Source organism: Gallus gallus, chromosome 1, assembly GCF_016699485.2.
Source record: "Gallus gallus isolate bGalGal1 chromosome 1, bGalGal1.mat.broiler.GRCg7b, whole genome shotgun sequence".
In the NCBI taxonomy this organism is placed as follows: domain Eukaryota; kingdom Metazoa; phylum Chordata; class Aves; order Galliformes; family Phasianidae; genus Gallus; species Gallus gallus.
Window position 1 is genome coordinate 14648940 of NC_052532.1, and position 27589 is coordinate 14676528.

Here is a 27589-nt window from a genome sequence, read left to right on the forward strand (position 1 = left end):
TGCCTTCCTAGACACATTTTAGGGTGTTTTGAAAATATAAAATTAGAGTAGTTCTTTAGAGTGCCACTAATTAGGAGCCTCTTATTCAAACAATGCCAGTTCTGCCTACAAACATCAAAGACTGGCTCCTGAGGATGTCCCCAGAGGAGGAATCTCCTTTCACTCTAATGATGTCTGGGAGAATGGGATGCTCTAGCAAGCCTGAGTAGTCCTTGACTACATGGTGAAAGACAGTGCTGCTGATAAATCCTGGATTAACAGACAGCCTTGTCTGGCTGGGAGAAAACCTCAGAGATAACAATCCATTCAGTCCTGAAGACTCCAGTAAATGGAATATTACATGCTCACAGAACATAGACACCAAGTGGATAGTTGGACCAAGTGTCAACAGTTCCTGGTTTCCTCAAAGTTCAGGCATATCTCAACCTGATCACAAACAGGAGAGCTCACTGTTAGAGGGCTTTGAGCAGCTAGACTTGTAAATGAGCCAGTTTGGCATTTCTAGCTAAAGCTCCTTTTAGAATGACCAAGAGAAGCACCTGTCCATAACATACAGGTGTCAGCCCTCCTGCTGCACATGATTCTTTGCGACAGCAATGTATGTGGCTACATGGCACCATGGCAGTACTTTGTAGGGACAGGTATGGTTGAGATATGCCAGTAGGCTAAGATGAAAGCTATTGATTGATAAAAGGAAAGCTAAGATTGATAAAAGGAAATAGAATAATAAAAAATGTGATGACAACTATACATATGTAATTTCCACAGTGCAATTACTCACTGACCAATGCCCAACTAATAATTTAACAGCCCACAAACAACATAAGACCATTCCATCCCATTGATCTTGCAGCAGTCAGCCCTAAGCCAGCTATCTACAGTCACATAGGTATGGAATAACCCTCAGCCTAATTTAGGTCACCTGTCTGGGCTCTGTCCACCTCCTGCTGACACGCATAAAGGGCCCCAGGAAGCTCCCATTGCTCAGCAGCAACCACAGCATTGATGTGATGTTGGCACTGTGCTTTGGCTGAAACCAGGGCTCCTGGCCACCAGAAGAAAGCTGCAGCGTTCCCAGTGCCTGCTGAAGGAGCAGCCTTCTGCAGTGTAGGGTGTGCTCATGGCCTGTCTTCAGGACTTAGTGTGGTTATGGAGATATCTCTCATGCTGGGCAGTGCTAAATAGCCGTGAACTTCATTTTGTTCATCAGTGCTCCATACTGGCTTTTCCCACAGAGAGAAAGCAAGCCACAAGACACTGCTGAACAGTGTCCTATACTCTGTTGGTAGAGGTGTCTTTCACCTGCTGTAGAGCAGAGGTATCACCCCTAAACACAGATCACTCACTGTACGGGTTTGCCAAGTTCATAATGTCCAATTTGTGAACCAGGTGCAACTGGAAAAATGCTTCTACAGGGAGCAGTGGCTTCATTTGGAAATGCATCCAATTAAAAATGGCTTTGAGGTCATAGCTTGAATGAAAAAAAGCACCACAGAGATTGCTACATTTTCTTCTTGTTACTTGCTGAAGCCACATCGTCATCAAGATACATTCATTATCTCCTTGCTGAGACAAACTTGATTTTTGACTATTTTTCTCACCAAGTCTCTTTGAAGTACATTTCAGGGCAGCTGAAATAATGGCGAGTGTCCAGTAAAAGCAATTTCCAAACAGCAGAGTGGTCCTGAGCTTGGACCTTTGGGCCATTGATTCATTTTGTGCACAAACCCAGGGCTGACAGAAATTTCTGTGCTCAGCTGTGGGCCCCTCACTACAAGAGGGACATCGAGGCCATGGAGCGTGTCCAGAGAAGTGCAACAAAGCTGTGAAGGATATGGAACACACGTCTGATGGGGAGCGGCTGAGGGAACTGCGATGGTCTGGAGAAGAGGAGGCTCAGGAAAGACCTTATTGTTCTCTACACTGCCAGAAAGGAGGTTGTGACGAGGTGGGAGTTGGTCTCTGCTCCCAGGTAACAGTGATAGGGTGAGAGAAAATAGCCACAAATCGCACCAGGGGAGGTTCAGGTTGGATATTAGGAACAATTTCTTCTCAGCAAGAGTGGTGAGGCGCTGGCACAGGCTGCCCAGGGAGGTGACGGAGTCACTGCCCCTGCAGGTGCTCAAGAAACATGGAGATGTGGCACTGAGGGACATGGGTTAGCGGGATGGTGGGGATGGGCTGACGGTTGGACTAGATGACTGTAGTGGTCTTTCCAACCTTAATGATTCCATGCTGCTGTCATCCCCACACGCTGAGGCGACTACAAACCGGTTTTCATGCCTTCCCAGGACTCCACTTCCGAGCAGCATTCCGCAGAGCTCCGTGACAAAGCGGGCCCGCGGGCACTGCCTGCAGCCCTGAGCGCACGGCAGCGACGGCAGCACCTGCTCACCGCACCGGGCGGACCCCGCAGCGCGGGCAGGGAGGCAGCGCTGAAAGGGAACTTTTGTCTTTTCCAATTGTTTCTTTCTCTAGATGTGGTGATCGTGGACCTCGAGGCAGCCAGATGACCGGAGGCGTTTTCTGACACTGCGCTTCCTACGTTATGTGACTATGAACGTATGGCGTATCTACGCATACGAGCGATGCGGGGATCTCTTTATGGTCGTCCGTGGCCCACAAAAAAAAGCACAACGGCAATGAGCGGTGAAATACCGCAGGGACGGCGGAACCCCCTCGGCGGGGCCGGAGCCTGAGAGGAGCGCCGCATCCCGCCGCCCGCCCGCTCCTCCCGGCAGTGCGGGGTGGGGGGGCGCGCTGCGGGCCGCAGTCCCCGGCGGGAGGTTGTCATGGTTTCCCGGGTCACATGTGTGCGAGGTTCCCCCGGCGCGGGGGGAGGAGGCGGCGGGGGCGGGGAGGTTTCAGTCACGGACGGGGCTGCCGCTGCCACCGCCGCCGCCGCCGCCGCCGCGCCGGGTGTGGGGCGAAGCGGAGAGAGAGGCTGCGGCCGCCGCCTGCCACGAGCCGCGGGCGGCAGCGCGGATCCGCCCCCCGCCCGCTCCCACCTGCGCCGCCCGCCCCTCCCCGCCGCCCAGGGGCACCCGCCGGGCGCTGCCTCGACCCCGGCCGCGGACCCCCGGCCCCCGCCTCTCCCCTTCCCCTGCTCCCCTCCCCCCGGCCGGCCCCGGAATGAGCATCTCCATCCCGGCGGGGCTGACGGAGCTGCTGCAGGGCTTCACGGTGGAGGTGCTGCGGAGCCAGCCCGCGGACCTGCTGGAGTTCGCCCTCCAGTACTTCGGGCGCCTCAAGGAGGAGGCGGCGGCGGCCAAGGCGGCGGCGAAGGAGAAGGAGGCGAGCGGCCGCCGGGCGGGCACCCCCGCGCCCGGCCATGACCGGGGCCAAGCGCCGCGCCGGGCCCCCCCCGACGCCCGCGGGGTCAACTTCGCCGAGGAGCCCATGCAGACCGACTCGGAGAGCGGCGAGGACGAAGAGCAGCGGTTCCCGGGTGAGGGCCGCCGCCCCCGCCCGGCCCTGAGGGGAGGGCGGTGGCGTTGATGGTGGGGGGGCGGCGGGGCCCGGGGAGGGGTTCGCCGGGTGCTGGGCGGCCCGGGGCAGCGCCGGGGCCCGGGGCGGGAGGAGGAGGAGGAGGGCGTGCGCCGGGTGCCGGGAGGAGCGCATTGTCCTCGTAACGGAGCGCCGCCGGGAAGCGGTGGCACCGCAGCGGTGCGGTCCCGACAGCGCCCGCTCCGGGCCGGGGTGTGCCGCCTCCCGGGGCCAACTTCGGCCGCGGGGCTGTGCCCTTTGTTCAGGTGCGCGGCGGAGGGAACCCTCGTTGCCGCGGCCGTTCGCTAATTACAGGCCTGTGGTACGCCCAATGAAGGCGTCCTCCTAGGGGCGTTCCGTGCCGTTCCCCTTTTAGAAGAGAAAATCGGCGTTTTCCCGTTAGTCCGGTAGCACGCTGTTGTTACCTCAGACAGCACCCCTGATGGGCGAGGTGCTGCAGGAGCACGCTTGGTTAGCACGTTTCTTAAAGTAGAACGCTATTCAAAACCTGATGGCTTCTGAAAAGTCAGTTCTGCACGCAGGAGGGCCTCCGGAGCTGACAGAACTGCGAGGGCGGCGGGGAGCGTACACAGCATCCCACCTTCGTGTGAGGGTGACACCTCTGCACACCTTCATGGGGCAGATGGGTCCCGGGTAGACACCACCAATGGGCGCGATGGAGTGAGAGCAGGGCTGGGACACGGCTGTCTGAAGGGCACCCAGCGTGTGGCCTTTGTGTGGTGAGGAGGATGGTGGAAGGGTTGGGCCGAGGGGACAGCGTGCCCTTCTTGTGGGCTCGGTGCCTTGGGAGCAGTGTAGAGTTGAAGTCTGCCCCATCAGATCACCCCGGGTTGTGCTAGAGGTAGCCCTGCCTAGCAGAGTGCAGAAGCCAGCTGCTTTCTAGGGGAGCATCAGTGCAGTCTTGAAATTAACAGTGCATTTCATCAGGGAACAATGTAGATGGTTAAGGATTGGGTAAGTTATTAAAATGCTTTGTGCTGCGTCGAGAGGTAGGCAGCATTCTTTTTGTCTGTTCTTTGTGGCTGTGCTGTGTGCCTTCAATGGGAATTTGAATCTGTCAGACAGGGTTTCCGGATTGACATGGTAATTCTGAACTCTAATGCTGACTGCGTTGTCTGTGAGATGGGTAGGATTCTGGAAACGTGCTGTATTTGAAAACGAAATGGTGATCATGTGGAAGAATAAAATTAATACTGTGATTCGTTAACACCAGGCGTAGTTTTCAGCCATGAGTTCTGTGACACTGAGCAGATTCTTACTCATTGGTGAATGGAGACCTGGAAGTGCAGAAATAGAGCCTGACCTTATTGGCCTGTATGTGCTACGTACGTAGAAGTTCACAGGGTGCTTTAAGGGGCTTCCAAATTGCAGGGAATGCTCACAATCAAGATTTCCCTGATAGTCATTCTTTTGTGGTCTTGCTTTTTCATTAAGGGACGTCCAAGAATGACGTAGTTTGACTCACTGGTTTATGCATTGGGAAAAAAAAAAAAATCTTTAAAATATCACATTTTTTTAAGCCTAGTGTATTTTGAATGTTTAATTATATCATAGCTTGTAATTCGTGCCAGTTGGAGTAATTGATCATTAAAAGTCACAAAACCTGAAATATTTGTGAAAGTACTTGGAAGGTGAATTAAGGAGTAAGTTATAGTCAATGGTTACTAATCCTGTGCTTGTCTATGAGCACATTCTGCAGTAGTGTGTATTTTAAATTCCAGTTGTATGCTTGCTCTGAATATGTATGCTGCTGAAGTGACATAACTATGCATCCATTCAGCCTTTTGTTAATAACTGGAGGCATAAAACCTTGTATTTAAATCATTGTTTAAGGGTTTAAATAGCAATTTAAAAGCATACTTCTTTTATGCTTTTCCTTTCAGCTTCTGTAAGAAGCAATTCTTGAATGTAAGTTAGAGGGTCAGCCTTTGTTTTCCCTTTTTGGCCTTTTTTTTGTTGTTGTTTTTTTGTTTTTTGCTTTTGTGAATAGTCAGACTGGTCCTGTATAGTCAGTGTGTCCTATTTCTTTACTGCTTTTATGCAGCAGAAGAAAACAAGTTTGAAAAGTTTGTAAGTATATAGGAAATAAACCGGCAAGGAGCTCAGTCCTGGTGGCAGTACCTTTTCTTGCGGAGGCAGCGTGCTTGAAATGTCATGTTGACAATATTCCTTAATTTGCCAATTCAAACAGGATGTTGTTGGGAGCTTGCTGTAATTGCTGCTGTCTCCAACTCTTCTTTCTTTTTCTTCCCCCCCCCCTCCACAGTGCTTGTTTCTGAATACCTACAAACACTGCAGTTGAACGCTGTCAGGATGAGTTTTGTCCTTGAAATGCATTTTGGAAGGTACTTAAGCTGTATTCCATTTTACAAATGACAAGCTGAGGCATAAGCTGTTTAGAAAAAAATAATACTGTCCTCAGGTTCAGGAGTCATACATGATCCACAAATTCAACCGTATTCAGGTCCTCTCTGGCTGTCGGATCACTTCCCCACTCCGCTTGATATGATTTGATTTAAAAGCAGTTTTGTTGCAGAGAACTTTGTTATATTGGTGGTGTAGTTCTGAACTGGCACCCGGAGTTAATGTCACCTCTGAAATGCCATTGTTTAAGTTCAGGATATTCGTATTATCTCTTTCTGAACACACTGCTTAATTTGGAAATGACTTTCAGGTCTTTGAGTATCTTTTTTTTCCCCCTGTTAGATTGCCCTACATGGAGGTAGAAGGGCCAGTCAGTGAACACAGCTAATTCATGTTATTGCTAACAGCAATTGCTTAAATTGAGTAGGACTCAATTATATTGCATACATAAAAATGAGCCCCCTTTTTAGCAAATTCTTATAACTTTTTGGAAGTTTGAAGTGCATATTGAAAGGTATTATACAAAATTTGAAAATACTGAGTAAAATATTGAGTTCCTTTGCAGATCATAGAATCACAGAATCACAAGGTTGGAAAGGACCTACAAGATCATCCAGTCCAACCATCCTCCCATTACCCTTGCTACCACAAGCCACTAAACCATATCTCGTAGCTCTTCATCCAGATGCTTCTTGAATACTGCCAGGGATGGCAACTCCAGCACCTCCCTGGGCAGCCATTCCAGTGCCTGACCACTCTCTGAGAGAAACAGCTTTTCCTTACGTGTAATCTAAACGTCCTCTGGCACAACTTGTGGCCATTTCCTTGAGTCCTGTTTGTTGCCAGGGAGAAGGGGCCAAATCCTTCCTCATCACAACCTCCCTTCAGGAAGTTGTAGAGTGCAATGAAGTCTCCCCTGAGTCTCCTCTTCTCCAGACTGAACAATCCCAGCTCCCTCAGCTGCTCCTCATAAGACTTGTGCTGCAGACCCCTCACCAGTTTCGTTGCCCTTCTCTGGACACGTTCCAGGGCCTCGATGTCTTTCTTGTAGTGAGGGGCCCAAAACCAAGCACTATACTCAAGGTGTGGCCTCACCAGTGCTGAGTACAGGGGGATGATTACCTCCCTGCTCCTGCTGGCCACACTCTTTCTAATGCAGGCCAGGATGGCATTGGTCCTCTTGGCCACCTGGGCACGTTGTCGGCTCATGTTCAGCTGAGCATCAACCATGACCTGTGTGTTGGCATGTACCTTGTTTTGATGGGTAATAACACACCTTATTTCTAGCAACTGTGTTAAACAGTTGCTCAAATCTAAAATGTAATATTTTGTCTAGCTGTAATATGAATTAGCAGAACAATGCTTTTAGGAGTAGCGCTGTTGTTCTTTATGTTGTATGTCTGCTGTGTGGGGTGTTCCGTTTGGTGTCAGATAGCCTGTGTTTACCTTTTGTTTTACAACGATGCTTTTCCTTGAATAGTAATGTATTTTAAGTGGAAAATACTTCAGCTGTCCCTCTCCTCCCCCATGTCATTCTGTTGGTGGCTTTAAGTTCCTTCCCTGAAAGCTCACGCTATAAAATGCAGCAGTACTTCTCAACTTTACCCTCTGGTAATATAAAGATACCACCGATTAAGTCAAACGTAAGTATTCTAGCTTACAATATCAGTGTCAGGGGCTTGTCTGTTTTATTAGTTTCTTTATTGAGTTTGAATTGTTCTACATCCATAATGTTTATACACATTTTTGAAATAATAATATAAATAGTGGAAGCCAGAGTGTTGAGGAAAACTTTGCATGCGTCAATGCTGGTTTGTGGTGGTATGTGGGATTTCATCAGAGCTGTTAACCTTACTTGCTGTATTTTTCCTGAAATTAAACAAAACCTGAAAGCATTTAACAGTTCATAACCTTCCCCCAGGTCTGATGTGTAGTGATAGCAGGTAGATAGAGCAGAGAAAGGGGCTAATAAGAGCAAGTAGGCAATATAAAAATATGTGTAGGTTGTATTAGGATATTATTAAGTGGTGGACAACGTAGCTTGTACTAGGATATTATTAAAGTCATGGACCATATAGAAAGATGTGAATTTCTTAAAAATGTGTATTTTCAAGTTAAAATCTATGTTACTGTGGGTGGTGGCTGAAACTGTTGCTATCTGAGCTTACTTAGCCAACTTCAGGAATGATGTTTTAATCTTTCCTATGCTCCTGCAGCTGAAATATAGCTATACAAGTAATGCCTTATTTATTTGTCTGTAAGTAAAAGTCAGATCCTAGCTCGAGTAGCCTTACTGAGGATGCAATTTAGAGAAGATAAGTTTCCAGTTACGGGTGGGTCTCTGTCAGAAGTGTGTGAGCATGGGCACTGCTGGCATGCTCCTTGGCGAAGTTCTAGGTTATACTTCCTTGGATGTCTCCATGTTGTTTCTGGTGTGGTTCAGAGCACAGTGTATGTCCATTCAGAGTAGGCATTTGGGGTGCAGATTGCATCCAAAAAAGAAAGAAGGAAAAGAATTTGTGTTGCGTGGATGGTGCCTTGCTGTTTTCGCTGGCCGTGGTGGTCAGGAGGTGGCCTCTGGCTGCTCTGACCCAGTGCAGAGGGTCACAAAAACACGAAGTTTTGGTTCCTTGCTCGAAATCTGAAGAATGATAGAGCATCTTGGGATAACGCTTCCTGGTATTTGTGACAGGAGCAAACTGAAACATTTTCTTTCTGCCAATAGTTATTTCACAAAGCAAGCCCAAGCAAGTTGGCAGCTTAGTCCTTTTAAAAAAATAATTATATAAGTGTTATTATTTTCCCCTCTTAATCTGACCCAGGTGTTTTCTTTAGTTTGGGAGAACTTCATTCCAAAACCTCAGTTTGGCAAAATTATAAGCAACTGGAAATGTGATCTTGTAATGGGAAGCGTTTAGCAGTTTAGTAGCAAGGCACATGGCTCCACGTGGTTTGTGTGTATTTATGTAATTGCTGATGAACAGCTTGCTTTTGTTATAACAACTTTTTAAAATAAATGTTTTTAATAAGAATTTAGTTGAAATGATAGCAGCCTCCACTTAAAAGTATCTGCATGTCCCCACTCAAAACAAAAGCGTGTGTGAGTGCTGGTGTATTTACTGGCTGTTGTTTTGTTAATGTTTATCTCTGTGCATTTTAAAGAAGCAGGAAAAAAAATCCAAAAACACGTGGACAGAAATGATCTATACCAACAACATTTCAATTTATCTCCATCTTCTCTTTCTCTGAAGGAAACAACTTGAAGCCGACTTTGGCTGACTGCTCCTCCCAAAAAGAGAACAGTATTAACTCAGGAAGTGTGGAAAGATGCAAAGTTTTGTTGGTGTGAGTTTGAAATGATTACATTATAAGGTATAAACAGTGTCAGCACTACATCTATGCATCACTGCTTGGTTTCTTGCACCTATCATATCTGCTCTAAAGGAAAACTGGTTTACTTCAGGAATCATCCCAGAGCTTTGTATCAGTCACTGACTTTGGTTTGGTTTCCCAAGGAGACCTTACTCTTTGCTCCCATATGCTTTTGGATGAATGGAAAAATTGATTATTCTTTATTGTAAGAAAAGAAAATAGACATATATCTGTGGGCACTAAGAAAGTGCCAATTTCTAGAATGTTGATAGGGCAAGGGAGAATGGCTTTGTACTAAAAGAGGGAAGATTAAGGTTAGGTGTTAGGAAGAAATGCTTAACTCAGAGGGCAGAGAGGCCCTGGCACAGCTGCCCAGAGAATCTGTGGGTGCCCCATCCCTTGAGGTTCTCGGGGCTGGGTTGGATGGGGCCGTGGGCAGCCTGAGCTGGTGGGGGGCAGGGGTTGGGGCAGGGTGATCTTTAAGGTCCCCTCCAGTCTAAGCCATTCTATGAATGTTCTCCTGTTGAAGTTAGAGAAAAGCAATGAAATGGTTTAATGTTTATAACCTGCAAAGACAGGTACTTCATCTACCTGTCAATAAGTTAAGCTTGGTTTATTACATATAGATCTCAGGATTTATCCCCAGTCTGTTATGCAAAAGTATTGCATTCTCTTCTCCAGTACTATCCAGGGAGAAGTCTCAGTTTGAGGGAAATCTACCTTAAATGCTGAAATCTCTACAGACTCATTGGCCTTAGCTGCTCCTGTAAATCTGGAGCATATGGTTTGGAAATCTCACATTTAGGTCACAGAATACAAATTAATCAAGGTACAGGCAGCTGCCCCATTTCTGTTCTTCCGGTATCAAAGATGACTTCTAGATTTGGAAATTTTATTTGTCAGGACAGTAATGAAAGAAACAGGAAGGCAAGGTGGAAGGCAGGACACATAGGCAAAAGAGGAATCAGTGTGTGGTAAAGAAAATGAAAAGCTAAAAGCAAGCAAAGGAACATTCACTTCTCTTTACCCAAATGTAACTGCTGTCATCATATATACAGCCCTAACTTATGTCCTGAGTTTTTTCAATTGAAATCCTAGTTGCCTTGTACATGTCTTTTTGAGAAGTAAAAATGCAAATTTAAAACACATTGACCTTTAGTTTTAGTTTATCATAGAATCCTTAGAGTTGAAAGGGTCCTTTGAAAGTCATCTAGTCCAGCTTCCCTGCAATGAACAGGGACATGCACAGCTAGATCAGGTTGACCAGGGCTTGATCCAGCTTTGTCTTTTATGCCGTGGAATAACTATTCCTCCAGCAAATTTGAGCTTTTCATTGGAGCTTTGAGTGAGCACAATTGCAGAGAAGTTTGGTACTTTTAAAAAGATGAGTGGTTATAGAATGGTGTATGAAGGAGGGAGAAAACATTGTGGAAGAATATCTGTTAGAATGGGATCTCTCTACTTCTAGAGTAGGGCTTGACATACATGAGTTAGAAGAAGGTGTGTTATTTATTTATTACTACAGAGATATTATTTAATATAAATAACGAATATGTGGACTTTTTTATATCCTAGGTTGTTACATGGTTATGGGTGCATAAAACCCATGAAGTCCATGCATGCATGAGTTACTATGTGCCTGGTCAGTGTGTTGTTTTAAAAAAGCACGCACAGCCGTAAGTAGGTATTCCTACCATAAATGTGGGCTATGGTATTAATAGTAGCCTTACGATCTTGCAGTAATTCTAAGGGAAATATATACGTTTATTTATTTTCTTTGACATTCATTGATGGAGTGGTTGATTCCAGATAGGTTTGTGTGGAGATTTTATACCAACAGCCCCTCCCGTTTCAGGGAACCCTTTCATTGAACCCTTTTACTTACTGGATAGGAATGATAACCTGTTTACTTCACGGAATTGAACACCAAGTTCTTGCTGTCAATTTTGATCCTGACCAGTAATTACAGACTTGATTTTTTTTTTTCCTTATAGAATACATTTTTGTCATATGGATTACTGTTTGGTCATAGTGCTGAATGAAATGTTTAGCCAGGTTAAGTTTGTGCTTAACCATTCTTTCTTCACTCTTTTTTTTACTTTTCTGGTTGACCAGTGTTAGTACGTTTTTTCTTGAAGAAAGGCTTCATGCTTGTCAATTTTGTTTTTTTTTTTTTATTTTATTTTAAAACTCTTAGAGCTCTGTTCCAAGCTTTTGTGCAACTCGTGGTAAAAATAAAAGAAGTACTCACACAGAATTCCTGTTTGCAGTCACTGGGGAGTGTAATATATGAATCCGGATATAAACTGATCTAGCAATCAGTGGATTCAGGGCAATGTCAAAAATGTGATGTTAATCAAATGTCCAGTGTCTATCAGATGCTTAGTTTGGCATTTTAAATGGTACCATGCCACACAAAGATGTGGGAGGTCTGAAATGTAGGCAGATGTAACCAGGCAAAGGTGCCTGAAGTGGGTGGGAGGTAAACTGCAGGTTGTAGGCACAGCTCTGTAGAGTGCACTGAATAGCAGCCATGTGACAGCTTCCATCCTCGTCTTATGAGGCAATCCTTGAAAAGTGATTAATGGACCACAAGTAAAATGAGGAAACAATAATGAGTGAAACAATACAAGAATCCAGATTTAATTCTAGTCAGCCTTGCCTTATTGTACCGTAACTCAAGTTGATGGAAGGTAGAATGGTACAGAACAAGTCCTGACAACATAAAGTGTTTTTTGCTTTTGTGTTTGCCTCTTAAATTGCTCTGCTTAATGATATTAATGTAGGGAAAAAAAATGAAAAAAAGAAAGAAGTAATCAGAGCAAGAATTTGAAGCTGAGAGCTTGAGGACATAAAAGCTAACAGGAATAGCTTTCTTAGACATACTGTTGCAGTTATGTGACTAAAATGTTTGTTGCAAAGCTGGGCTAAACGGGTCAATTGATAAATGTGAGAAGATTTATTTAATGGAGAGACAAGAAAATTGTGGTATAAAATAGATTCTGAAAGGAAAACAAGTAACATGATCTTTCCTGCTCAGAGTTGTTCCAGAGACCATCCTGCTTTTATAAAGATCTTCTTAACTGCATTGACTCTTTCTGAATCCCTGAGATGCAGCTGTAAAATGTGGTCTTATAAACACTAGTAGTCTCTTCATAGTATAACTTTTTAGCATGACATGTCTGCTGTAAAACATACCAGACAGGAAGAAACGAAGCCTTGCCCAATGCTGGAAACAAAACATTCCTTCCAAAGCCTCAGTATAGACTATAAATAAAAGACGTACAGAATCTTCACTATCAGGATGGATACAAGCTGGAAGTTGTTGTAAACATTCAGACCTGTTAATTTGATAGCACAGGCTGCAAGGTTTAGCGCTTTTTCCCATTCTGATTTTACTGATGGGTTTGTAATGGTAGTGTGAAACACAGAATCAAGTGCAGTGCGTTATAAAGTTTGAAACTGTTGCAGTGTATGGATTAACTTCATCTGGAGTGGTGGTGAGAGCACTGTGGCCTTTTTTCTCTAATTCCACACATTTGTACGTGTTGTCACTGCAGTGATCTTGTCCTCCTGATTTGTTTCCCATTACTTTCACCACTGACCCTGTTCCCTTTCAGATCCGCTCTCTACAACCACAGCAGTTTTTCACTGATGAGTAAGGAACACCTTGATTATGGCAGTAATCAGCTTTGGTAAAAAGTACTGATGAATGTAACTTGAAATATGGATTGATCAAGAAATTTGTTTTTGAGATTTTTGATGTTAATTTGCACGAATGTCTTCAGTCCAATAACAATATTAAAATCCTTTTCCTGGATTAACAAAAGTGAAGAAGTAAAATGACAAAAACATTGTCTAATTGAGAGCTAGAACTGTCCGGAGATTTCTTGTTCTCTTCCAAAATGCTGTGATACTTGTTACACTTATAGCCATAAAACATACAAAGTTTACTACAGATATATTTTTATATGAACATATTTTCTGTTCTAATAAAACCATTTCTTGATCATGAATAGGCTTAAAAAAAAAAAAAAGTAGATTCTCAGTAATAGACCATTATTAAAAAAAAATACAGGGACTGGTTTTTTTGTTTGTTTGTTTGTATTTTTCTTCCTGTTCCTAGTTTCTGTTGAATTTGAAGGATTAGGATCTAGATACCTTTACAGATCTGCTGCTTTGTGTGTCTCCTTAGGACTAGTTAGGGCTAGAGATCATTTTCTCTTTGGTTCTAGATTTTTTTTTTTCTTTTTTCCCCACCCCCCTTCTCTCTTTTTAATGCATACCACTTTCTGTTTACAGCCATTTCATTCAATAACTTGGAGCTCTGAGTTGCATTTGGGCATCTTTCCCTGAAAGCCATTGTTAAGCTGATAATCTATTTATCTCTATTGTTTTTTAGTAGGTATTCAAAACATCAGAAACACTCATCTAGCCTTTACCACTACGTTATTTAAGCATTTGTGAGGTAATTTAAATGTAGACTTATGTCATTTTACCTTCCTGTTGCTTCAGTCTACAGGAAATATTATTGAATGGCTAGTGTATGGATTAAAAAATTGTACTGAAAGTAGATAGATGGCTATTTATTCTTGAATACTATGAACTTTAATTCACAGGGAAATTTATCTTCAGTATTTATCTGCATGTCTCCTTTCTTAATCTGTCAATTTAGTCCTTCTACTGGAATGAACTACTGGTGGCAGCTGAGGTGGGAGTAGACAGATTCATTTCCACTATCCATCTTACAAAGAGAAGTAATTTGTTCTCTGTTTTTGCTTTCTTATAATACAAAACGGAGCTGCTGTTTTAACACTATTCTGTTGTCTGTGTGGAATCTATTGGCATATGAACCTGGTCTATCTGTGATTATTTCAGGTTATGGTTTCAAAAAGTTAAGAACTGAGAGAAAACAATTTCATGTTTTCTCTGGCTCCGTTGTTCAAACCATTGCTTTTGTCAAAAGTGCAGCCTTTGGGGTGTACACAGAGTCTGGGAAGTCTCAGGATCTTGGGAAATCTCAGTCAATGAACAATTTGAGCTTCTGAGAGAAAGGAATATTTTCCATGCCAGCAAGTAGCACCAGTTTGTCCTCTTCTGTGACTGTGTTCTTGGGTAGTTTCTGGACTGTGTCACAGCCTCTAGAGGGAAGTGAACTACTGCTAGAAAGACTTACATTCGTGCTAATGCCAAAATTGGATGCCACTGATCTATTCTCACCATGGATGTATTTTTTTTTTTCTGATGAGGTTATGGGAAGCATAAGAATAAAACAGTGGGCTGCAACCTACTTCATCTGTCTCAGCCATCTTTTTTTTTTTTTTTTTTTTTTTTTTTCTGAAGGGACCTTCTGGTGCACGAATAGGGAGGAGAGGGAAAGAGAAACAAACTCTAGTTTTTCACCTGTTCTTTCAGTTAGAGTATAGCAGGTATTGTTTTCCTTCTTTTGCTTTTTGCATTATGGAAAATAAGATTACTTGACCTGCTTTTTAAACTGAAACTGAATTAGTGGCCAACATCAGTTCTCCTTGTTTTGAAATAAAAGCTTATTTGCAGTTTTCCTTGACAGTAATGGAAGATAAATCACAGAAATGTGTGTGATCACATTTCTCAGTCCGAAGGAAGCAGGGGGAGATTTGCAGCTCTGATGTTTGCTGTCCTTATAGATGTGTCACCAGAATGGAGGACAATCTAGGAGTAAGTTGAACTAAGGTCATTGTACAGGCCTTTCCTAAGAGGCAAGTTACAATATCTTGTATGCAGCTCATTGTACTTGGTGTGCCTCATTGGGTGCTTACTGGAACATACTTTTTATGTTAGAAAAACATTTTTACTTCTGATTCTGGAAGACTTGTAATACCACAGAGTGTGAATCCCTGACAAAATCAAAACAGTGCATACGAATGAATTACAGGGAGAATTGTCTTTCAGTCCTATGGGCTAAGGAGTCTGATGGAGCTTCTCCCTAATGCAGTGGACTATTCTCTCCCTTCAGCTGGACAGTGACAGCACCAGGGCTCTTTCTGGGGAGGCCGTGTTCCCCTTGGATGGAGACCTGGAGCTGTCCACCCGTGAGGTGCTGGAGGCCCATGGGTACCCAACCCTTCTGCTAGAGTGGGGAATTCAGCAGATAGGAAACAGGATTGGTTTCATTCACTTCTTCTCAGCTGCCTGGATTTTTCTGTGCTTTGTAAGATGTGTTTTAGTTCTGAGAAAGGAATTACCATTTGTGGGTGTAGTGGAAATCAATACTTTACCATCTGATATCTCAACCTCAGCATTTATTGCAAACTCTTCTTTGGAACTTATATTTTTTTAAATTTTGATGTTTTATTTGCTGGAGGCGATATACAGCTGCTTGTTCAGAAATAATACATCTGACTACAGAACACTAACCGTACAAACTGGCACGTAACTATTGTTTCCTTAAATGATCATGTAAAGGGCAAGCTAGTGTATTACATCCACATGTACATACACCTGCAACATTTAGGTTATTTAGGAAGCACATGACTACAGGTAACTTACAGTGTGCAGTTCAGGACAGCACCTTAATACCTGGCTCAGAGCCATCCCATGCTGCCGTTCAGAGATGTCTGGTACTGATTAGCTGGCTGACATGCCAAACGAGGCTGACCAGTACTGAGTTTGTGGTCTTTCTTTCAGCATGTGTAGCATTTTGGTGGTAACTGTTAGCATTCACATTCTTTTCTTTGGGACTTTTGTTGGTGTTAAATTTAACTGAAATTGTCCAGCTAGTTCAGAAGATAACAGGAACAACCACTTTTCCATGAACCAAGGCTGAAGAAATCAAGCAGGAAGCAGTTGCTTGAAATTGGGTAGTTATTAGTGACACTGATTAATAACAGCAGTTTCTGCAGTAGACCTTATTAATTGTTTTATTGTAACAATTGGTCTGTCATTTGCAAAATGAAATGACATTTGCTTGTTTCTAGTGTTTAAATGGTTTGTGCTGAAACTAATTAAAATGGACATGTCTGTTTTTGTGGAAGGGCAATCTTTCTTCCTAAATAGAGTAGAAACTTGATTGCTATTACACTTACAGCTCTTAGATGTTACTGTAACCTTTGCTCAGAGAAGAAGATGAGTCTGGTTATTGCTGAATAAAAGTATTTCTTTGTGATTTTGTTTTGTTTGAATTTGGAAAAGATACAAAGGTCAGAATGTAAACACAAACGCTGTTTTGAAAATGTAAATGCAGAGCCAAGAAGATTTACGCATTCATGCCGGAAACTCTACTTTATATTTATTTCTGGCTAGGAACTGACATTGTTTAACTTGTGTTCTGCGTTCCAGGACAAATAGTTCAAATAGTTTATAGAGCTGTAGAATTGCTTTTTTTTTTTTTTTTTTTTTTGATGAAGGAATGAATTTAGTCTGTCCTAGAGGTTTTTTTTTTTTTTAATTACATTTTTTTAAAATCTTTAAAATAAACCTCCTCCTTTTTCTTACACAAGCTTTATATTGTGAATTCTATAATAGCGTGTTTCATAAAGATTGTTTCTCTGAGTGCAGTTTACATTTGGCATTGATTTCTGTGTTTATGTATTGGGGATTAAATGTATAGAATGGATTGTACTTCAAGAAGTGGAAAGTAAGTTGAAGTCTTCTAGTTTGTAATTGAAAACTCCTATAAATTCCAGGTAAGGTGTGAGCTGAAACTCAGTGGTGCAGATAAAGCTGTCCCTTTTTTATGAATGTATTGAAAGGAAGTGTGTTTAATCATAATTCTCAGCCTGAAAAAAAATTTATTGGTAATTGGTTGTTTCAATTTTTAAAATAATATATAAATACCATTTCTAGTGGTCAACTGCTCCATATTTTATGGAAATAGTTTGATTTCCAAGTGACCTTTTGTTTTAGTATCAAAAATGAGAATTTGGCTCTGGAACTGTGGAATAGATGTATTAATCAGAATTATTGGCCTGACTGTAAATTTAGATGGCTTTTGTCTGTAAGACTTTCACAACTTTTTAAGGTTTTTATACAGAAACATGTGCAGGACCTATGAAACCATATACTGTAGAAAATGCATGCATGTCTATTTTTACAGACCAACTTGATGAAGCTCATAGACTGTGACAAGTTAGTTATATTCTCATTTAAAAATGCATTTATATGACGCAATATAGTAACTGAGGGTAACATTTCCCATATTTCACCAATCATAAGAGATAATTTGAAAATACACAACAGAATTTTATGAGGCCTGCTCCAGAAATAATGCCTCCTTTCTTATGATGTTTGTATCTAACATCAGAAGCAGATGTTGGTGTGGTGGCAGTAGAGGCTGAACCTTTCTGCCAGTACTACATTACATTTTGTTGCTGTGTGACAGAGGGCAGCAGAAGAGAAGCCTGGCAGAATGATGTCTGACATGAGAGTGTATATGAAATGAAGGTGTGGAACTGTTGCAGTTTCCATAAAAATAAATAGGAGGCATTTCTTTCAGAGTGACTATGTATTTACTTACTCTGAGTCCACAAGACAGATGAATTTGGTCTGAAAGGTAAGGTTTGGTCTCTTCTAATCTCATCCCTAGATAACTGTCCTGTGAAGAAGAAGAACGATCCAACAGTTAAAAGTAGGGCTGTGAGAGAGAAGATAAATTGTGTTAAATCTGTGTAACAGACTTGCTTTGTGCCTTTGAGTAGCTTGCACTGGAATACCAGAATAATTCTTGCAAACATATGAAGCATATATGACTTTAAGATAGTAGATGTCCTGAAATTAAAAACAAAACAAAACAAATCAACAACAAAAAATCAAAACGCTGCCTTTTCATTCCCTTCACCTTTCCCAAAATCTGTTTTTCCTGGCTCCCTCCCCCAGACAACTTCCAAATAGTCAAGCTGAAAGCTTAAGACTCCTTAAAATACTCAAGTATTAAAAAAAAAGCTCCACACCATGTGTGTATGCTATAAAGGTTGCCTATAAATGCAGTAACAAAACTGTGAGAAGCTATAGTAAATTTTGCCAATGTCTTACATAGATTACATCTGGCCAGCTTGCAATTTTCCAGATTTTATCATAGGAAAGTGCCAGTAAGGGCACTAGGAGCTATAATATTGCTGTCTACTGGAGAGAATGTTCCCAAATTAACAAAATTCTTGCTGGGCCAGCAGCTGTCCCAGAAGAGACATGTCATTTGTGCTGTTGTGGGATTGGGAAGTGCTGGAGATGGCCTCGGGCAGCTACACTCCAGCAGCCCATTCTCAGCTGACGCAGACAAACATGGGGTTGTTTACCCAATTTTCTATATGAGATCCAATTTCTGATTATTTCTGCTGTAAAACCATTCCCAAATAATACATTAAACAGTATGTTTTTCTGCTTGGTCTTAACGTTAATGTCACTTTCAGACCTTTAATATATATAGACATTTAATATAGAAAGGGTGAATAAATTTGCCTTGTTTCTGTTTGGTTTTGGTTGTTTTATTTTTTCTTAAGTTGTCTTTGTTTTTATTTTTTTTAACAATTCAATATTACTTTTTATTTCTTCCTTTCAAAACAATTTTAAAAATAAAAAGTAGCAGTAGTACTCCTCATATTCAACCCACGTGAGGCCCCATCTGGAGCACTGAGTCCAAGTCTGGGGCCTACAACAAAGGAAAGATGTGGAGCTTTTGGAGAGGGTTCAGAGGAGGGCCATAAAGATAATCCAGGCGCTGGAGTGCCTCTGTTGTAAAGGCAGGCTGAAGGAACCAAGTTTGTTCAGGCTGCAAAAGAGAAGGCTGAGGGGAGACCAGGGAGACCTCATTGAGGCCTTCCAGTATTTAAAGGAAATTTGTAAACATGAGGGAAATCAACTTTCTAAATGAGTGGATAGTGAGAGGATAAGGCAGAATGGTGTTAAACTAAAGGAAGGGGGATTTAGATTAGATTTTGGGGGGGAATTTTTTTTGCAGAGGAAGTGGTGAGATGCTAGAACAGGCTGCCCAGAGAGGTTGTGGATGCCCGGTCCCTGGAGGTGTCTAAGACCAGGCTGGATGGGGCCCTGAGCAATCCGATCTAGTACTTGACCAAGTGGTTGCCAACCCTGCCTGTGGAAGGGGGGCTGGAACTTGATGATCCTTGTGGTCCCTTCCAACCCAAGCCATTCTATGATATTCACTTCTAATAACCTAATGTGGGTACTGACTACATAGAAGAAGCATTACTTCTAACTTAAAATTATGATGAGCTTCCTTTAATTTCAGAAACTTTATGAAGCAGTTCACATTAAAAAAACAATGTTGAGAATGTTGAGTAATGTTGAGAAAATAAGGAAGAAATGATAGACAATTAAAAATAATTTATAGAAAGTGAATTTTTTTTTCTTTTCATTTTCATGGTAGTACATACTTCAGTAATCTGAAACAGCAGCTCTGACCTTTCTTCTTTGTGGACACTGGAAGTACTCAGATCACTAGGTCGGAGGCAGGCTTTTTACCTGCTTTTTGGCATGCTTGCATGCACATTGGCTTGGATTCAAGAGAAGATCTGTCACTGCTTGCCCTGGAGCATAGCACTGCCTGGGGGATGCTTTTTCTTGTTTTGTTTTGTTTTGTTTTTTTTCTTCCAGAGGTGTGTGTTGCTGATCAGATGTGTAACCAGTCAAGCAAACCCATCCTTCAGTTTCTGTGTCTCCCTTTCCGATGTGGAGTCTTGCCTTTTGCTATTTACCCACTGTAAACATTTATTTGAAGGGCAGTGGAGATTGGGGAGGACACTGACAGAACAAGAAGCACTTCACTGGAGTGAAGAGTTTCTGTCACATCCCCAAAGCATAGTCATTTTTCTCTTTAATGACTCATGTCAGAGCAGGGGTCCAGATAGCCAGTTGCATCTCTTGCTTTCCCTGTTTCTGTATATTTCCCTGTTTCTGTATATTTCCCTGTCTACTACCTGATTCTCAGCCCAAGCGGGTAGATGTAAGTAGACAATGTGAAGAAGCGTATGTTGACTTTTTGGATGGGTCTGGAGGGGTGGAATCTTTGGGTCACGGCCGCATACATTTCATTTCAATTGGTTGTAGTACTTTTTCAGGCAGCGAGACCATTATCAATTGGAATTTTGCTATACAAGCTGGAAGCACAGTAGGTTATTTCTTGAACCACTGGTAGCAGACTGCTATTTCATGCCATGTGTTATTTCCTTGCCCGATGACTAATCAGCCTGTGGCTGGCTGCAAAGCACTGTTATCAGGAGTCATGGAAAATTGGCCCTACACAGGAATCTCACAGATAGTTACAGAAGGCAGTTGAGGCAATGTTCTCAAGCTTTGCTAGCCAGGAACAGAGTGAAGTGGGAGCGGAAGTGGTTGTGTTGCTGAAGTTTGCTTACAGCAGATGCAACTTTTCAAACATTGCCTGAACTATTGAGCAAAATGGAGTAGAACTGAAAAATTCATACTGGCCATTACTAGAATTTTCTGGATGTTATCCTGAAATAATGTAGCCATAAGGAATAGTGGGATGTAAAGTTTTAAGCTGTCTCGTAGAATGCTTTTGCTAGTACTGCAGTGTTAAAAGACAGCAAATGGCAGTAAAGAGATGCATGTACTTTAAACAGCCCCCTGCTTGTAGGCATTTCTCATCTGCTACCAATAATCCCTGTTTCACATAAGCATAGCAGAAAGTGCTGAGGTAAACTGGTATCTGGAGCTTCCTTCCACACACCTCACCTCTCTAGCTCAAGTCTATTGGTTTGGGACAGAAGAAATGTAAACTATTTACATATCCATGTACTCTGTTTGAACTGCAGGATCTCTTTGACCTCTCTGTTCTCTAGAGAAGTGGGTTGCATGGTTTTGAAGTCTCTGTCCTCAAGGTACAGGTACTGACTTGAGAGTAAGAGGCAGCTTGAGAATAGGGAGAATTATATAGATCTTCCAGTGACAGAGTTTGGTATCAATATGCCTAAATTTTACCTTCAGGACACAAAATCTCCATGCCAAGTAAGGCAACTGAGCTCTCTACACATTCTCCATGTGTGTTCTATGTATTCTGGGCTATAACTCTGGGGGGCTTTGGGGATCTTCTAAATTGTTCCAATTTCCTTATTCTGTATGCTTCTGGTGATGCAGATAAAGGATTTTGCTTTTTAGGCACTACTGTCAGGATGACATCACTATGTGGTGTTCCTTTGAGTGAGTCTTTATCAATAGAAAGGACAATAGTTTGTTTTATTGCAGCTTGTGGTCACTTGTTATTGATGCATTTTTGCCTTTGCCTGCAGTCTTCCTGTTGGCTTGCAGGTTTCACGATGTCATGATGCACCTGAATTGCTGGTGCAGTGTCAACAGGCCAGTGTGCAGCTGGTTCAGTGTTAAACTTTTGGAGGTTTGTGGAGTCACTTAAATATTGCCATAAGCAATTCTTTGGTGACTTTCTTTAACCCTTTTCTTGACTATTCAGAGTCAATCCGAATGATGTCTGAGATCTTGTTAGTGCATCATTAGTAGTCTTGTGGATGTGGGTGGTGACTTTGGATGACAGGGAGGTGGGTGTCTCTTGTTACAGCTGAGTCTGAATCTCACCTTCTCCCCGGACTGATGTTTGCATGTTTTCCTGCATGTCTGCACTCACTTACTCTTGCAAACATTGCATGTGTGCCTGAGGTTTGTGTGGAAATGAATGCAGTATATTGCTGGTGTTATCAAGGTCTACGCCCTAGGAGTTCAAGGATTTACAAAACCAGAAAAGAAATGCCAACTAACCCGATTTGGGAAATACTGAGCTGTGGGACCTGTGCCTGGGTGAGGTGTTACTGTCACGTTGAGGCACTCTGGTGGATGTGTGCCTAGATGCTCAGAGGACATATTTGTTTCACTACGCGTTTTTGCTGGCTGCCAGACAATAACCAGTTTGTCTGGCAATGGGAGGGTGTTGTTTGGAGGCTGTAAAACCAACGAGCTGTCTGAACAGGAGACAGGCGATGTACTCTGCCTATGGGCTGGGATGGGTGTTTCAGCAGCATGCTGAAGTGAAAAAGCATCATCCTGCCGTTATTATCATCAGCAGACTTCTGAGGAGCTGGCATTTATGTGGTTGGAATGAGGACAGAACAACTCAGAGGCTTCGCTTCATTGTTTATGACTATTTTTTTAATCTAGATACTGAGAGAGAGTTACAGGAATGTGTGTGTATAGATATGTATACTGAAACAGACCCAGTGCCATTCTTCTCATTAAAATATTCAGGCTATTTGGACAGTAACACTTAGAGTTCAGGCTTTTTTCTTTCTGTCTTTTTTTCTTTATAGCATCAGGGAGTCACTGAATGGTTTGGGTTGGAAGGGACCTTAAAGCCCCACAGCCCCAGCCCCTGCCATGGACTGGCTGCCACCTCCCAGTTCAGGCTGCCCAGGGCCCCATCCAACCTGACACTGAGCATCTTCATGGATGGGGCATCTGCAGCCTGTTCCAGCAGTTCACCACCCTTTGAATAAAGAATTCCCTCCTAATATCTAAACCAAATTTCCCCTTTTTTAGTTTAAAGCCATCGCCTCTTATCCTATCAGTATCAAACAGTGTAAAAAGTTGGTCTCTCTTGCGTTCATAAATTTTCTTTAAGTACTGGAAGGTCACTATAAGGCCTTCTCTTCTCCAGACTGAACAAGCTCAGCTCCCTCAGCCTTTCTCTGTAAGAGAGGTGCTCCAGCCCTCTGAGCATCTTTGTGGCTGCCTCTCAACACCACTGCCTTGTGTCAAGCCTTTCCATCCACCTCTTTTAATGTGTTGAGTAACAAAAAAAGTGCTTTGCCTCATCCTCTAAAAACTAACAAAGCTGTATGTTTTAGTTAGGACCAGCTGTGAATGAATGAATATCATGAATGCAAGAGAAACTCCCTTTGAGTACGTAATGTTCTTAAACATGAAATTTTAAATCTTAGCTTTCACCAGAAAATGAAAAAGCAGATGATGCAGGTTGTGGATTATACATATTCATATATATATAGTTTTTATCAGCGTGCTTTGTAGTGGAGATTTCTGCCATGCAGGCTGACTTTGTATAAAATCTTAACTTCAGAAAGTTTTAATGGCATTTGCCCATGTAGTATTTGTTGTAATAATCTAGTGGCAAAGTGACAAAAGCATGATTAATAGTGGGAAAACCAGAGTCTCAAAAGTTTGAGATGCTGGATTAAGCACAGATGGCATAAGTGTGTACGGGGAGAAATCAGTTATGTTCATAGTCATTAAACCTTATAAAATGGATAATTATAAACTCACACAAAGATGTTCTCCCTCAGAGAAGAGTACTGACAGCCACGACATCCCCAACCCACTGCCAGCAACAAGGCTGGGACTTCATTCCTTCGTAATAAATATAACTTGCAGGTATTGTCAAGAGATTAAAAAAAAAAAAAAAAAAAAAAAAAAAGGAAAAAAAAAGAAAAAAAAAAGAGTAGGTTGAAATGCTGTGAAATGGAGTTCCCAGAGCACAGTTGTATAATAGCTAAGGGGAGCTGTCAGATACTTAAGAATTCAGGAGAATGGGTCACTTATGCAAAATTTTGGGCTGTCTAGCTTGCAGCTGGGCAGAAATATTGATCTGAAGACAGGTGTGAGTAATTCATGTCTCGTGAGATGCTGATGATATAAATGTTGATTTACTGTCTCTGCAGAGAAGCAGCACCATCCCTTGGTGTTGGGGGCTGCTGTGGAGCTTTGGCAGGATGACCTGTTTTTCTCCCATTCTGACAGGGAACTTGCATGCATTAGTAAATATGCTTCAGGCAGCAAAATTAGAAAGCAGAAGAGAACATGAAATTGGATCTAAACGCCTACGCTGTAGTGTTAGAAAGCAAATAACCATAATATTCTTAAAATAGCTCATGAAATTTCAAGTGGAAAAAAGCCATTTACAGATGGTAAGAAGATAAAAGCATTACTGACACTATATATCAGATGGGCTTTAGTGGCAGTTGTAAACTATGCTATGGCTATAGCAGGATATTTCTTGAAGATTAGGATAAATTGCTTAGGTGGGGATGGGGGTGGTACCACAAATCGTGAGGGGATGGTGATAATGCCTTCTGAAAAAAAGTAATAATCAGCAGTCGACTCTGCTAGGCAGAAATAGGGAGCTTGGTAAATTGTACAAAGGCAGAGGGTGAAAGTAAAAAGAGATTGTTGGTGTTCAAGCTAAAGCAATGCTTCAGGTCTTGGGTTTAGGCTCTATAGAAAGATCTGGGTTTTCGTAGACTGGAGCATGTTGTAGGAAGACACATCCCACATCCGTTTATCCCAATGGTACCATTACACTGGTTCTAGGTTCAGTTGCATACGTATTTTTTCTTTCTAAATGCATCATTTCTGATGGGCATCATCTTAATAACACCATTAAGTTTGGTCAGGTGTGCTGAGTAGCCTGGGAGTGATGGCAGCCAGGACTCCGTGCCTGAGCTTCCTTACACATTCAGGTGTTCAGTCTGAGGCTGGGCAATTTCTGGTGCAAATGAACTTGTTGCAGCCTTTGGCGTAACTGAGGGCTAGAAATGTTACCATGAATTATTTTTTATTTTTATTCCATTTCCCTGTGTAGATGACTGATTAATTTTAATGAGGTGATGTCTGAGTTTACTGGTCACTAGCAATAGTGATGAGGATGAATTTGTAAGGGAAGAAGTTCTTCTGTAGCATGTAGGTCTATGTAACAGAATTCACATTTCTGATAAGAAGTACTCAATACAGCAGCATCTTCTCTCTTTTTTTTTTCTTTTCTTTGTTTCCCAAATATCAGAAGAGATACTTCAGTGGAGAGAACGTACCTACACTCTCCAAGCAGCATTTTGTCCCCATTAATGGGCTGTGACGGCCTGTTTCACAACATTGGGCCATTGCTCTAACACATCAGGCATTCCATCTTTCTGTTTTTGGTGTTAGTAATTACGTGCAGCGTCAATTATTCATAATAGCTGAAATCTCTTAATGGGTAAAGTGAGAAAGGTTTCTTTGCCTCTCACTCGAGGTTTGTGTTACTGCAGGTTAAGTACTTCACCACTGCATGATGAGGTGAACGGCTGTATGTCCATGACAAAACACAACCAGGACAGTGTGCTGCTCTGTAGCAACACTTTAAAAACAAATGGTTTTTAAATTAATGCTAATTATAACCTGGGAGTAATGTAACAACACTGAGGCAGTGTATTAGAATCTCTGTTTATTGAATGTTTTCAGGGACCATTGCTGTTTTCCTGGTACTGCAGTGGTACATTTTAAATAGATATTCAGAATAAGTTTCCATGTTCAGCAATGTAAAGACTGAGGTATTTATCTGTATTTTTAATTCATGTTTTTGTTCCGTGACACTGTAATAAACAATTTGTCAAAAATTTTAATGAGCCTTTATTTAATAACAGTCCTCATGTTAGGCTTTTGGATTTGAAGAACTGATTTGTGACTTGGTGCTGTGCTGTCACCAGGAAGAGGTGAGGTGAGAGAGTTTGTGTTTTGGTCTTGGTTTGATCGAGCAAGTTGTGTATATTGCCTGGGAGACATGTCATGTATGTGGCTGAAGTGTGCAGAGGAGAGCAGCTCTCTTCCATTCTGTTTGTGCCTATTTATTTACTTACTGTAGGCTATGTTTTTGTAAGAATTTGTAAGAATAGAAATAGTTGCCTGGATCTTCACCACGCTTTCCTTCAAAGGTTATCCGAACCTCAGAATCCTGCGTAGCCCTTGGAAGTGCATGGCACTGGGCTTGGAAAGAGGCAGTGCTACTGCTCTAATGCTTCATTTTGGAAATAGGAGCTCCAGAGCTGTATCACAAAGAGTGTAAGGCAATTTTTCATCCTAGTTTTCAACTTATTTTGACTGTAATGCTTCCCCCAGTTTCTTGAGAAGCTGTTCTATAGTGAAATAGAAATAATTTTCCACACTGAAAAATAGCAAGAGGTTAAATCATCCGCAGGGCCAATGAATGTTGCAAAATTCAGCTTTGAGTAACTGCATTTTAGGACTACAACCTTGTGTCAGGTTGTGTATTATAAAAATGGACATACGATCCCTATTCTGGTTTCTAGGTATTTATGTATATGTATTTGTTTTTACAGATGTGTTGATGTCTTCAGGGAGGAATAATTATGTCAATGCTATGTTGTGGTGCAGGGGGTTTTCAAATTTGTAGATGCCATTAAAAAAAAGGGGGGGGGGGGGGGGGGGGGGGAGGAAGGGAGGGTAGTTATCTTGGGATATCCCAACAGACATAACTATTTTCCCCTACCAACATCCCCTACCAAGAACACCCCAAATTATTTTCTCTCAGTTTTACTCCCAGTAGCACATAAATACTGATCCCACAGCATTGTTTCATTCTCATCTTGGCTTCTCAGCCTCTCCCTATAGGAATCCCTGAGAGCATTCATTTAACAGCCTGCCTGTGTATATGGATGCCCATGTATGCATATGCTGCCTCTTGTTAAGCAGCAGCGCTGTAGGACGTGTGCTTGTGCAGAGCTCCCATCTCTGTATGGAGGTGAGTCCCTCCACATACACATCTTATGCTTTGAGGAGCTATGGGTTTTCGTCCAAAATGAAGTTCAGTGTTTTGGAGCAGTCTTACAATTCTCCTTGAGTGCTGAGGTTTGGTTCTGAGAATGTGAGATGACAGTGCTGTTCCCTCACCTTTCAGGTTCTTTAGCAAAGGGCTGCTTATGCTGTGTGCTTGTGTGGCTGGGATTTTCCATTTTGCCTTGAATAAGGGCCCAACTGATGCACTGGTCTTGAATTGTTTTTTACTAGTTAAAAAATAATAATCACTATTTAGAAGTCTTTATTTGAGGGAAACAATAGATTATATTGCCAGTGTTTCATTGTTAAAATATTGTTCTTTCTGTTGAGTTTCATTTATTTAGGAAACTGTGCTGTGTCTACCTACTGAGGGATGCTCATGTTCTGAATACTGCTTGTGTATTCCCTGGACTTATCCCTGCTCCTCATTGCTGTCACAGTCATCATGGCCCTTCACAGAGAGGAGATGAGAATCATTCTCCCATGACCCAGCAACTCCCTCCTTTGTCTGAGGCATTTCCCTGTGCTGTCACTGCGTGTACCAGAGTCTGAAGAGAGAAGGGAGAGCAGCTCTTTAGAGTTGTTCCAGCTCTAATGCTGGAATATAGTGAATATATTGACCTATATTATATGGATTTGTTACATATTTTCTCTAATTTCATAAAATCACAGAATGGTTTGGGTTGGAGGGGACCTTAAAGCCCACCCATTCCCCAACACCTCCATGGGCTGGCTGCCCCCCACCAGCTCAGGCTGCCCAGAGCCCCATCCAACCCAGCTCTGAGTCCCTCAAGAGGTGGGGCACCCACAGCTCTATGGACAGCTG

The 27589-nt window shown here is 42.4% G+C and overlaps 1 protein-coding gene across 1 annotated transcript in view; it reads left to right on the forward strand.

The window, feature by feature from the left end:
* The first annotated feature begins 618 nt into the window (after positions 1–618).
* PRKAR2B (protein kinase cAMP-dependent type II regulatory subunit beta) overlaps positions 619–27589 on the forward strand; it is an 85810-nt gene continuing 58839 nt past the window's right edge. Inside the window, exons 1-2 of the mRNA XM_015275787.4 lie at positions 619–641; positions 2664–3448. Of these exons, the coding sequence (XP_015131273.2) occupies positions 619–641; positions 2664–3448 (808 nt within the window). The remainder of the gene's footprint in view (positions 642–2663; positions 3449–27589) is intronic.